This window comes from Bacillus rossius, chromosome 3 (genome assembly GCF_032445375.1).
Source record: "Bacillus rossius redtenbacheri isolate Brsri chromosome 3, Brsri_v3, whole genome shotgun sequence".
NCBI classification, from domain to species: domain Eukaryota; kingdom Metazoa; phylum Arthropoda; class Insecta; order Phasmatodea; family Bacillidae; genus Bacillus; species Bacillus rossius.
Genome location: NC_086332.1, coordinates 78,632,892 through 78,646,579, shown reverse-complemented (window position 1 = coordinate 78,646,579; position 13,688 = coordinate 78,632,892). Strand labels below are relative to the sequence as shown.

The 13,688-nt window shown below is 35.0% G+C and overlaps 1 protein-coding gene across 1 annotated transcript in view; it reads left to right on the top strand.

The window, feature by feature from the left end:
- LOC134530944 (heat shock 70 kDa protein cognate 5) overlaps positions 1-13,688 on the top strand; it is a 77,256-nt gene that overhangs the window by 26,311 nt on the left and 37,257 nt on the right. Inside the window, exon 7 of the mRNA XM_063366279.1 lies at positions 9,890-10,052. Within this exon, the coding sequence (XP_063222349.1) occupies positions 9,890-10,052 (163 nt within the window). The remainder of the gene's footprint in view (positions 1-9,889; positions 10,053-13,688) is intronic.

The window sequence follows — 13,688 nt, the reverse complement described above, 5'->3', positions numbered from 1 at the left end:
ACATTTAAAGGTAATTTATATTCGGAATGTGCTGTTCGTCCACCATCCTTAAGCGTAGCCGCTATTCCCGATGATGCCAGGGCAAAAACAATTTCTTTGTTTGCACGGATTTCATCTAGAATTAAAATTATCAAAAATGTTTTCCCTGTACTGCCAGGTGCATCTAGAAATATTATGCCACCTTGTTGTTTTTTATAATAATCCATTATTATATCATATGCCTGTTTTTAACTGAACTAATAAGGGTTTGTTGTTTTGAATATAAAGCTCCAATTCATTGATATTATAACTTGTTTCTTTGAAAAATTCACTGTTCATAGCATCCAAATTACTTTGTTCAGGCGATTGAACTCCCAATTGTATTAGCGTTTGGTTAGATATTGCTAAACATTTATCTTCCAGTAATATCAAAGCTTTTTTTAAAAATTTGTCATTAAAATTAATTTCTAAGTCCGGGTTTTGTGTTGTAGTTCAGCCAAGATGTCATCGCTCATACTTTCTCTATATTTCAGCCATAGTCAATTTGGATTTGATGGATTACATGTAGTTAATACCGTATTGGTCCAAATATATGGCGACCATTTTTACATAAACGAGAAATGCGAAAATTGGAAGTCGCCTTATTTTCGCACCCAAGACGTCAGAACCGCAAACATTAGTTCCAAGCTGAAAGCTACAGTAGAAACATTGTTAAACAAAATGTTCACGATTTTTTATATTAACTAAAACTTTGTTACCTCACACGGGGAAAACGATAAATCCACCCAATATTGCAGTAATTCACATTTGTTTAAAGTTGAAAATTAAAATATTTGTTCTTGAGTAAAAATGTGAATGTTGAAGTATCTCAAAATGGCAACCTTTTATTACACAATTCATATTTGTACTTTGTCTACAATCGCGTGTTAACATTTAGGGTAATTTATTTTCAGATTTTTAACGGAAATATTTGTACTAAAATATCACAGCTATTTTCAGAACGATTGTTTACGTTTACAAACAGAAAATTTTAATTATATTTCGGATGTAATGTTTGGAAATTCACAGCTGCCAACAGTCTTTCCACAATATTTCTTTGTTGTAAAACGAACATTGCTGAACACGCATGAAGAAGCCATATTTACAGGAGTTTGGCACGTTGCTTCAAAACCTATTTTAATAATTTCTCAGTAATCCACCCTTTATGTATGTAAAAACCTTTCAAACAAAATAATTATCATAGATTATTCTTTAAAATTCATAGGACAGAGACTTTCTGTCCGAGAGTAATATGGACAAATATTTGCGGTCACGTCACTGAAGTTATTCATGGCCGTATGCTTCACCATGGCAGCTAGCCACTTGTTTTGTTCCGCCAAGCTGCATTCTTTGTTTGCTTTGTTACATTTAATACACTACTAAATAGTAATGTCTAGCTTAAATGAAACGGAAAGTTAAATGCTGTATTTTAAGAGTGATTTATAGCCATTGTAAAAATTTTAAATTCGTAGATACAGTAAACTGTGAAAAATGAACAATCACAGAATCACACATCGGTGGAACGGCGGGGAACGAGCTCTAGACAAATAAGCGGCTCTGAAGATGACAATGATGCAGCTGCATTAGAGTGAACATACAAAAAAATTTCTAGTATAATACTTAAAAATGTAAATATTTTCTAATTGTTTTCTTTTGACTTTTAGGGTAGGCCATTCAAACTTTTTTTAAACAAGTAATGTGATAAATATAAATTAATTGTTATGCATAAATGCAAAAAGGATTAATCAACACAAAATTTATGTCTAATGAATTTCACATTAATTTCTACCAAAATTATTTTTATATTTGTTTGGCCTCCTGAAACTGCAGGGCGCCTTATATTCGGGCCAATACGGAATTAATTGCAAATAGTTCGCGAATTTGATTTGCTTTTGCAGTTTGTGCTGCTTCGTTCATAGCCAACTCTCAGTGATAGTCGTTTTCTAGTAGACCTAATCGTTGACGTGCTTCACGATATGTTTCACAAATGTAACCGTTGAAAGTTTCTAGATCTTTAAAACATGCTGAGCCACGAATAGTGTGAAGTAAACTCGACCTATTGTCCTTCCACTGGCACTTCATATTTTCGTGGATTAAATTGTTTACTTGCTGTATCCCACGTATACGTAGTAGCTTGGTCCTTTTTTTGAGTAAAGTAAGGTCTTAGCAAGTGGATATCTTTGACATAGTTTGAAAAATGCTGTTAAAGTTGTTCGCGCTGTTGGTTGTGTTGCAACTTTTTTTTGCGGTTTCTGTAGTAAAGAACACGCATTGTCCATTTTCTAAGTGGACAGCTAAATGAATTACCGGTGAATCCTGATTGTGTATTGGGAAACTTAAAATTCGCCAAATTTCTTTGTTAGTATTAATGTACGGACCCAATTGATACTGTACTATCTCATCATGCTGATGTTCTTTTGTTAGTGTAAAGACAGCCATATCACTGCTCCTATTAATATATTTGCCTACATATTTAATGGATTTAACAGAACTGCAATATTCAACATTATGTGCTTTGAACATTTTAGATAAAAGTGGATTGTATGGAACTACCCATTGATTGTTAACTTTGTACTGATACACAGTACAGAGTAAGGTTTTTCTTTATTTTACGTTTTTCACAGCCTCAACTGCATGTGCGGTATTTATTTATTTGTATGTTGGTACTCTAGGCCGGCATTCATTTTCGTGTGTTGCCGGGACAACTACAAAAATAAACAGTCGCCGTGACTAGGACGCCAAGAGACAACAATTAACATTTTTAAAAATTACTGTGGCCAACTCCCCTTATACCGGGGTAGCTGCACACGCCAGTCCCGTGTACGCGTCACCACTGACATACTGATACTGAGAGTGTAAAGAAATTAAGTTTAACAGACGCGCATTGACTGGTCTAACATTTGGCAAGTGTGCAAAAAAAAATATTAGCATACTAAATTTACCGACAGTCCTGGAAACTCTATCGTGATAGGTATAATAATGAATTACCAAATCTAAGATGCTCAAACTTAAATACTGTAAAAAGGCAAAGGGACTTAAAGGTAAATTTTAGGTATCATTTAAATAGGTATAATTACATTCACGACATGTTGGTTTACAGACACTCTTGCACTATAATTAATTCTAATCCAAAGTCAAAAAAAAGTCTATTACGGTGGAGGGGGGGGGGGGGGGAGAACCGAAATTATGACGTTCTTCAGCCTAGATAATCCAACCACTAAATCCCGTCGCCGCACTCTGTTTTTAATACACATCTTCTGTAAATCGTAACAGCCGGGGAAAAAAGTACAAAAATCCAGTTCTCACACTTGCTTGTTACTGAAGCATACCTCTGAAGCCGGTGACTGCCAGGGTCGGGTGTAAACCCCACTCACTTTTTGCGCCTCTTGCATCGCAATGCTTCTGTGGCCCGTGCACTAGGCCCACACTATCGCGCGCTCGTGTACCACCACTTATTTAGCTTCGCCAAACGTGTCATGGCATTACCTTCATATTGCCGTTAATTCTTGTTCACGTAACGTAACACAACTTGCCCATTACTGGGAAGCGATTTCTACTCAGCACGAGCAGTTCCGCGGCCGGCGGTCTCAAACACACTCCCCTCGCAAACAGCTGGCAGCCGTCTCCCCTTGTCACGTCAGCTGACGTCACCATGGAGCTAATATACAGTAATACATCTGGAGAGGACAAGGGGAGGCCAGCAGAGGATGCGAGGTGAAGCCGGGTATCGGCTTTTGTTCCCTGCTTCCTACGCTGGAAGAAAACGAAAACGAGCCAAACTTGCCTCGCGCGGCCGAAAAATCCTCCAAACTAAACTCGCATCGGCTCCGAAACTATCAAAACAATCAAACTGAAAATTTTACTGGAGTATCTGTAAACATTTTTCCCCACACCGCTTTAATATTTTTTTCGAAACATGAACACTTTCATTTTTAAAAATTAAATACCTATTTACTGCCAAACATTTTTGTGAATACGCAGAGTAAATTACAACATCGTGAAAACATTTTTGTTTGCAATTATAAGTGGGGGACACCAGCGTATGAAATAAGGAAGAAGCCTCAAATTTGATTTATATACCCCTCTTGACGCATTCAACCCCATACTTTTATTTTTACAGAGAGTTGAAGTGGGAGTAATGTTTCAGTGGGTAACACTACCGACATGTCTTCGGAATGCACTTATTTTTGTTATTATACGTCTCAAAATTTATAATTTCATACACCACGTTTATAAAAACAAATTCTTACTTACCTCATTTAATCTATTACAAATCTCTTGTAATATACGTGTATTAGTAGAAGTTAGAAGTCTTTTCAATATGTTCATGTTCCAGTCTACTTACTCAACCAACGTAACATGCAAACCTGGCTAAACACTGGTAGAGAATTGTTTGGAATAACTGTAATGCTATGCATATACTGACAATGTAAGAAACTTTCAATTTTATTAATTGTTTGCATAAGAATTATTAATTTAAAAAAATCATAGAATATGCCTTTATAGAATGAAAAACTTTCACGTAGTTTCAAGTAGCGTACATAAAAGTTTTTAAAAATATATAATTACCAAATATTGTTGAATATATTTAACATTTTTATACATGTTACAACACACATATAACAACAAGCCTAAGTATATAGGATATAAATAGACAGATGCGAAATTTTAGCATTTTGTATTTCTTTTGTCTGTGTGAATAAAATGACAGTTCTTAACGTAGTTGCTAATACTGTACTATATATCTAAAAAAAAAAAAAAACCCTGACCTTGTCACCATAACAATTATAAATTTTCAAAATAATTAAGGCGCGTCTTTTAATGCTACGAAGCACATTCTTAAGAGAAATGTTTTTAACTTATGTTGGGATGTAACTAATATCTTAAAAGCATTGTGAAACCGTTCCTCTGAGGGAAACCTTAATATACCGAACACCATACCATCCTTTAATCTAGTTCGATTTTCGTATCTTAAGACCCATTTGTCTTCAAAATGCACTGTACACAATGCATGGTTCGGAGACGCAGTCCAATTTTTCTGCTTTGTCGCTTTTTCCCCAGAGCTGTCGTTGATTGTCACGTTTTGGAAATCTATGAAAAAAGTAAAGAATTGTACTTACAACTGAAACAACTTCTCTTTGTTAATTAGTTTTCTTAGGTTTGTCAAAAAGTTTGAAGATTAGTTATGTACTTCTGTTTAAAACATTTGCCACTTTTTTCTGATGCTTCAAAAGTTTTGGGAATTAATTTAGTTAACAAATGAAAAAAAAAAATCTATATTACCTGTGAAAAGAACGCCATCCGGCTTGGAATTCCATCGATTTGTACAGCCATATGCGCTACAGGAAATCACCATTGTAGCCGCACACCAGCGCCACTCAAACAAGGACAAGTGGGCTGGGGCTGTGTTTGCAGTAGAAATACGCTCTCTTCCTCTTTCTTTTCATCCCTTCTTCGCAACCGGCTGGCTTCGCTCTCGCCCTACACATGTCCACTCCAGATCTTCTTACATGCTCCTTGGACGTCACCCCCCTCCTCTACTACCACCCCTCACTCCGCTAGATCGTTCTGGTTACTTCTTGTTGGTCCCACTACAGAGTAAGAGTACTTAACGTAAAATAAACCAAGTATACTGTTAAAAAGTTACAATAAATAAATATTAAAATACACCATTAAATAGTATAAGGACATAAATAGTGTTATAAAAAATTAAATCATTTAAGAATAAACTCTACGCAAAATAAAAATAATAATAATATCCAAGACGACTGAGGCCGCCACAAGTGGCCTCATTATGATTTGATTGGCTATTAATTAAGTAACGCTAATTTTCTGGATTTGTGTTTGGCCAAGGCGAAAAAGAACGAAAGAGTGTGTTAAGGCCTATGACAATGGCGTCAAGAGACGAAAATGTGTGCGACAAAATTTTTGATTTCGTCAGTTTTATTGCTTGCTACGTCTTGTAGAACTGTGTGCTACGGCGAATATTGATGATTAATACGTCTGGAAATAATAATTTTCATTTGTGAATAAAGTATTCACGAATATTTGGCCAGACGTTACTAAGGCTTCAGTTCAGGTATGGTGACATCATAACTTTGGAGTGACTCTATACCGTTTATTTCGGTTATTCAAGAAGTGTTTTGCTGCTAAGAACGTCGTGCATTTGGAAAATTATTATTAAATTAACAGTGTTTCAATTTGTAAAACTTCATAATTTCTTGTACACAACTGCCAGGTTCAGTGGTCCAGATATGTGAATTTCAAACTCTACCGATTGAGTTAGCTTGCTAAAATTAACCTGAGATTTATAATTTAATTTTGTTTGGTAAAAATTGCTCATTTAAAAACTTTTGATAAAGTGTGTGCAACTTACTGGCAACATGGAAGTTAGCAATGTATATTTATTGTAAATATTATTGGAGGAGTTATGAAAACTTATTAATTAATAAAATAATATTTTATTTATGCTTGTTTAGAGAAAGCTATGATTTTCATTGTAGCTAGTACATATAACCTACACAAGTCGAAATAACAGAGCACAATTTTGTTGGTTATTTTAAGGTTATGTTTAATCCCTTTACAAAAAGTGTCGTCCTAATTGTGGGACGTGTACACGTTACAACTTCAATTTCTTCTCTACCTCACACTTTAAATTTTTGCTGTAAATCCACCTTCTTCTGGGGATCGACATCTGTATTTTGGATACCCATCTTTGCCTGTTTGTGTTTTGCTCAGAAATGCCTTCGGATAACTTTTTGTACATTTTTCATCTTTCATGCACACAGAATTTCTATTTAGCTCGCCACACGGGCAATAAACCATATTTTTCACAATTATATTATAAAGTTTGGGATCCTCTTCCGGGTTTGGACACTCAGCCTTGATATTGTCTATTTGATTTCCTTGTATTTTATTTTGAAGCCAAACTAAGTTGTGAGAATGTGGCAGCCCTCGCTTCTGCCATTCATTTGAATACATCCAGCAGATGACATCACCAAATATTTGATTTTTTACTATGGTGTCAACAAATTTAATTTTTTTTTGACAAAAAACTTGGGCAAAAATATTATGTTGGTCACTGGCTGCCTGTTAACATTGTAATTTGTCCTTGATTTCCACCCAAGAAGAGTCGTATGTTAAAGTTATAAATAAATCTGGTCGGCCATATTTTCTTACGTAAGTCATCATATCCTGAGCATATTCATACATATGTCCTGGACTCCCAGTGAATGTAGATGGCAAGATAACCAATTATCCTCTGTTATCGATGCTTCCATTATTCATCATTGCATCTCTTAAATGGATAAATTAATCTAAACGCAACTTCCATTGATTATGTCAAATAAATTCTAATCTTTCTGTCTCAATTTTAGCGTACATATCTACAATAAACTGCTGAAATAACTGTCGACAATTTAGAATATGGTTATATTCACAATTTATAATCATAATTCGCTAAGCATAAAATTGCATTGTTAGTTTTTACACCTGTAGTTGGATTGATTTGTTGAATGTTATAGTGGTAACCATCCTCACCTTGTCATAAAATTAGAGGATACTGTAGTGCATCATAACTACAATGTGTTTCAGCAATATGTTGTAGTTGATTACTTCAGTGTTGAATAACATTAGCACAATGACTATATTCATTATCAACAATTACTACTGCAACTTCATTTGTTTGAGGTGCATTGAACCTTCGTTTATGTTGTCCGACTGGCCTTTTATCTGCTCAAATGACAATTTTATAATGGTCTGCAACCATTTTGTCAAGAGAAGTTTTAAATACATTGATTAGCTGATTATGGTTATGAAGTAGGCGTTGTAACTTCTGAATAATTACTCGTTGAAGCCCCTGAATGTAAGTGTAACATTGATCTATTTCAAGTTCTTCATTACCAATAAAATATATTTGAAGAAACTTTAGAGCTTTATTGGACATAGGCATAAGTGAGCCTACTCGGCAGTTGTAAATTTGGCCTTGAACTTTGAAAACAGAGCAGAAATCTTTTTCGTTATATATTAATGTAGCCCCGAATGAAGTCATCTGGAAGCAACAGTTATATCGACGTATATTTTGTAGAAAATGATTCGAATCTGGTGCAGTTTTGTTCATATAAGCGAGTAGTTCTGGTGGTGGTACACATAATGTTGGTAATCTGACTTTACCACTCGAACAACACATACCAGCAGTTTCGCCCTTAAATTTCCTTGCGTGACAATACTCGCATATTTGATCCATTTTTCCGATGACAATATTTGGATTTTCATTGTATTGTTTTTTGAGGATCATAATAGAACGCTTGAAGCTCTAATAAACTCTCGATTTGACGTGCAGCAGCTCGTTGTTGGCGTAAAGCGGCCATTCTTTCCTTGTTTCTTTCGTTTTCCTCTTCATGTTGATAAGCTGATTGACGTCTTCTAATTGCTCTTACTCTAGCTCACGTTTCATCATTAATGTTTGCTCTTTGCTCTTCATTTTGATTTTCTCTAATTTTTTCTACTCGTTCACGAGTTTTCCTAAGCCGTTCTTCCCTTTCATTTTTACGTGCTACTTTTTGCCTTTTAGATTCACATGAGGTTGTGTAAACACTTCCTTACGCCTTGGCATTGTAATTGAAATAAAAGTGAATAAATATTGATTTTCTGATTGATACCACAATAAAACTAACCAAAATTCACTGAGTTTCAGCTTATAAACTGACAACAATCGAATTTTCCAGTACCAGAACACACTAGAAGATTCAGATACTTTGTTCTTTACTATGTTCTAGAAAGCACTGGACTTTGTTCACTTTCACTTTTAATTCCCATTGATCTTCATTTGATTGATACCAGAATGAAACTGACGAAAATTCACCGAGTTGCTCCTTATATACTGTCAACAATCGAAATTTCCAGTAATAGAACACTCTAGAATATTCAGATATATTCAATTTCAGAAATCCAAAAAATTTCACGAAAATCAAACTTTGTATGTGTATATTTGAATATTCTAGATCATTCTGGATTACTATAGAATATTCTAAAACACTTGGGATGATGACCAACCATTCTGAATAATTTTAGGGTTTCTAAATTAAATTTTATTATTCTAGATCATTCCAGAATTTTAAAGAAAATGTAGAACGTTTAGAAATATTTTTGATGATGACAGACCATTCTGAATCATTTTAGAGTCTCTGAATTAAATTTGCTTATTCTAAATCATTCCAGAATGTTAAAGAACATTCTAGAACATTTAGGAGCATTCTGAATGAAAATCATTTTAAAGTCTTTGAATTTAATTGGATTATTCTAGATCATTCTGAAATATTAAATAACATTCTAGATGATTATAGATCACCTATCATTTTAACAGTTTTGAATATTAGATCATTCTAGAGAATTCTAGAACATTTTGGCAAAATCTAGAATTTTTAGAAAAGTCCTTATGTGATAGAAAAGAATAGACATACAGATTACAAAACTTTTACCACCCACAACCACCCACTTCCATCCCTTCCGTCCAAACTCCCTTATTCACAGCAGGAGACCAAGGGGTATCTACCACCACAACGGGGAGTAGATTCTAGTTGGTGGTGATAAGAAAACCCTGTATGTACATACACACACTTGCTTTTTATATATATTTATATTGTTTATTTGATTTGAAATGTTGAATTGAGTTTTAAATTATACACAAATGTTGAATACTTTCAGACCCTTATTATGTTACTAATGTAATGGAGTTCATGCAACAGTGAGTGATATTTTATAAACATAGTATTTAAATTTGACATAAAAGATTTTTTAAAGAATGCTTTATGTACTTTTGCCCCAAATAGCCTATTTTTTCTCTCTGACTAGTGTATTTTCTCTGTTTCAGAATCGCCGTGTATGATTTGGGAGGCGGTACCTTCGACATCTCGATATTGGAAATCCAGAAAGGAGTGTTTGAAGTGAAGTCAACAAATGGTGATACATTCCTGGGAGGGGAGGACTTTGACAATGCTCTTGTCAATTATCTTGTTGCAGAATTCAAGAAAGATGTTAGTATTTGATGTGCTAAGATATAGGTAAATTTATAAAAAAAAATGTGAGTTTTTGGATTTCTTGCTGTATTTTAGACCAGGAAAGCTGCTGCTGTCATTTAGTTCATTTGGCAAGTGCTCCAAGTGACTTGGGTTAGTTTTAGCCCCTCGAGGAGGAAGTGTTAGTTTGCTACCAAAACTTTACTATAAATTATTTAACTGTGCCTTACCTTTAGATTGCACAGAACAGAGTAAATTGTGACCCTTATTGCCAGATTGTAACTATCTGCTTGTTAACATTAAAAACCTTTTTGTGTACATTCTTAAATTATATTTATATATATTTTTTTTTAGATTTTACTCTTAGACCATAAAATGGTGTCTAATGTCAGTATTCTCACAGTTTTAGTCATTCTGACAAAAAAAAATAATTCAATTATAAACATCACTTACTTTTCACAGAAGAAACTATTTTAATTGAAAGTCATTCCATAAAGTTATGTGCTATGCTCAAAAAAACAAAATTGTTGAGTTTTAAATGTTATTAAAAATTTTTGACAAAAACAATTGAAACCATGATGGTGTTCAATTTCAACCCCTTAGAAAAAAAAAATTATCAAATGATGTTCTTGATAAAATACAACAGGAAAATGTATTCTCAGAATTCTCATCCCAAATTTTACTTTACAAAATATTTCATATATATACATTTTAATGAATTTTTATTGTATTAAAATGTTGTGTTTAAAATATTTTTACTATCTGGGGTATATCTGGCAACAGAGCACAATGGAACCAGGACAGCACTAAAGGCAGAAATCCTGCATTTGAAAGATATAGTAAATGCCCATTTAAGTGCACATTTCTATATTATCTGGGGCTGATAAATGTCTTAATTTAAAAAAAAATCATATTTTAAAATGTGCTTTTTTAACTAGTCTTATTTTAGAGCAGGCCTGCCTTTTTACGTATTTTATCAGTTATCACGGATATTTGAAGCTTAAAACAGACTAATCGATAAACAGTGACATTCATGGATATTTATGATGCTTAGCCAATATTTTCAAATTTGAATTTCGTTTGTGTATATATTTACATTCACCTAGCGATTTGAAGTTGTAAAACCATACAAGCGTCCAACAGTAAAGCAACACTCACATTAGGTGTAGCACCATGGAACTTCGAAGTGTTATAAACCACAAACCAAAAACATATACTCCCACATAGAGTTTCATGAAGTACAATATCTATGGTTTTGGGGGAAGTGTTTTTTGTTGAGTTAAACGCTAAGAAGTGTCATGGCGTCAGTAAACATTTGAATTCTTGGTGTGCCATTTCAATGTTTTAGGTGCTGCATTCGTTTACAATCTTATTACGTTATTTAAGTAGTAGTTTTGGGCTTAGTTGATTGTGATGGAGAAAATACGAAAGGCTTTGCCGGACAGGTCACTTTATAAACAGCGTTATTGTAAATAATGGGAGCAAGAATTGAAATGGCTGAGGCGTGGCCAAACTGAATTTTCAGCCTTTTTTTCGACTTGCAACTCGGAACTGAACGTGACAAAGGGTGGCTTGAAGGATCTTCGGCGGCATGAAAATACGCAAGTTATTGTGAAATCCAACGAGCTGCAGATCAGAATTGTTCTTTGATGGGTTTTGTAACCAAACCAAACAAAATAATTGATGCGGAACTGTTATGGGCGAACTTTGTTTGTGAAAACAATTTATCTGTGAAACTCTGTGATAATTTCACAAAACTTGTCCCGCAAATGTTTCCAGATAGCGAAATCGCAAGAAACTTTCATTGTTATCTTACTAAAACTAGCCAGATAATTATTCATTCTTTGGGTACGTCAGCTGCAGATTGTTTCCTATGCTATGAGAACACAATTTTTCACACTGATGATTGCTGAATCAACTGATGTTACAGTCAATAGGCAGGTTGTAGTGTTAGCAAGGTTCTTTCTGTCAAAGATTGTTGAAACTCATCGGTACAAAGTAATGGCTTTGAGTGGTGCTACAACTGGAGAAAATCTCTTTTCTTTGGTGAGCTTCTCATTTGAAGAGGATATAATTCCCTGGAAAAATTGTTTAAGTACCGGGTATGTCAGCTGATGGAGCAAAGGCGATGGTTGGAGAATTCAATTCAATGCTATCCAGGGTGAAACAACAAGGCAATGAATGTATGGTTCTTACATTGCACATGCCACGTGGCTCACCTAGCAGCATCTCATGCCTGCAGTGAGCTGCCAGACGTGTGTGAACAGTTATCTAAAGATGTCTACGTGCACTTCAAAACCTTAGGAAAGCGGAAAGATGAATTAAAGGATATTCAGGAAATGTTGGTAATGGAGACCCACAACATTCTTTGACCATGTTTCACAATATGGTTGGCTCTCCTACAGTGTGTGGAGCGCTTGTTATAGCAGTGGCCTGCACTGATCAAGTATTTTAATAATTTGGATGGGAAAGAAAGCAAATTAGATTCTGTTTATCACATTGTCAGTACTTTGTACTCAGATTTGGATAAACTTTACTTTTTTTTCCCTTCAAGCTGTACTGCCAAGATTTTCCAAATTCAACACTGTTTCAGCAAGAAAGACCATACATCCATAAACTCTATCCTGACATGTGTGCTGCTCAGGCAATTTTTTGATAGCTATGTGAAATTTCCAATAATTCAGGAATGTGGTATCACTAAAGTAGACAAGCGTGAAAACCAACAGCTAGATGAAGGAATTTTTATTTTTCACAAAACCAGAGATTTCCTGGAAACCTGTAATTAGCCACCAAACCGAAAAAAGATTTTTTGGGAATGTCAGAAAATTTTATCAGACAGGAACTAAAGAGCTGTATCGCCTCCTGCCTCTTGAGGATGATGTGTTAAAAAATATTAAGGTTTTTGATTCCTGCAACAAGTCATCAGGAGACTGGCACAAAGTAGAGAAGCTTGCCAACAGGTTTCCGAATGTCATCGGGCCAGATGACCTGGACAGACCTAATGATGAGTTTATCTCTTATTCATGATGGGAACCTGTACTAGCCTTACCAAATCAGTAAATAGATTCCTACTGGCAAAGTGTCTCAACACAGGCAAAATGATGTGGTTTTCCCTGTGCTCTCAAAACTTGCAAAAACCATGTTAATTCTTCCCCACAGCAATGTTGCTGTGGAAAGGGTTTTCAGCAATCTCAAGATGGTTAGAACTGCTCACAGATAATCAATGGAATCACCCATGTTAAATGCGCTGTTGCATTGCAGAATGAGAACATCTGCAGGTCTGGCTTTCAAGCCCACTGACGAGATGCGAAAAAGAGCACAGAACATGAAAAAGTAGCTAGTTAATGATGTGAAATACAGTAAGTCCTCGGTTTACGTCGGGGTTACGTTCCTGAAAACCGTGACGTAAATAGAAACGACGCAAAATGAGCCATGTTTCATGCCACCGGCCGACCACGGCCCAAGATCGGCCGGAAGCGCTGGCATACAGACGTGACAACGGGAAATTTTATCAGCAAATGACAACCGACAGCGTGGGAAACAAGTCCAACTAGTACTTCTTTGCTTTATAGAATGGTTATTTAACCAGATGCTTTATTACCTTAATTGATTGAAATATAAAAACAGATATATAGTCGTTTGGAAGACATCTTA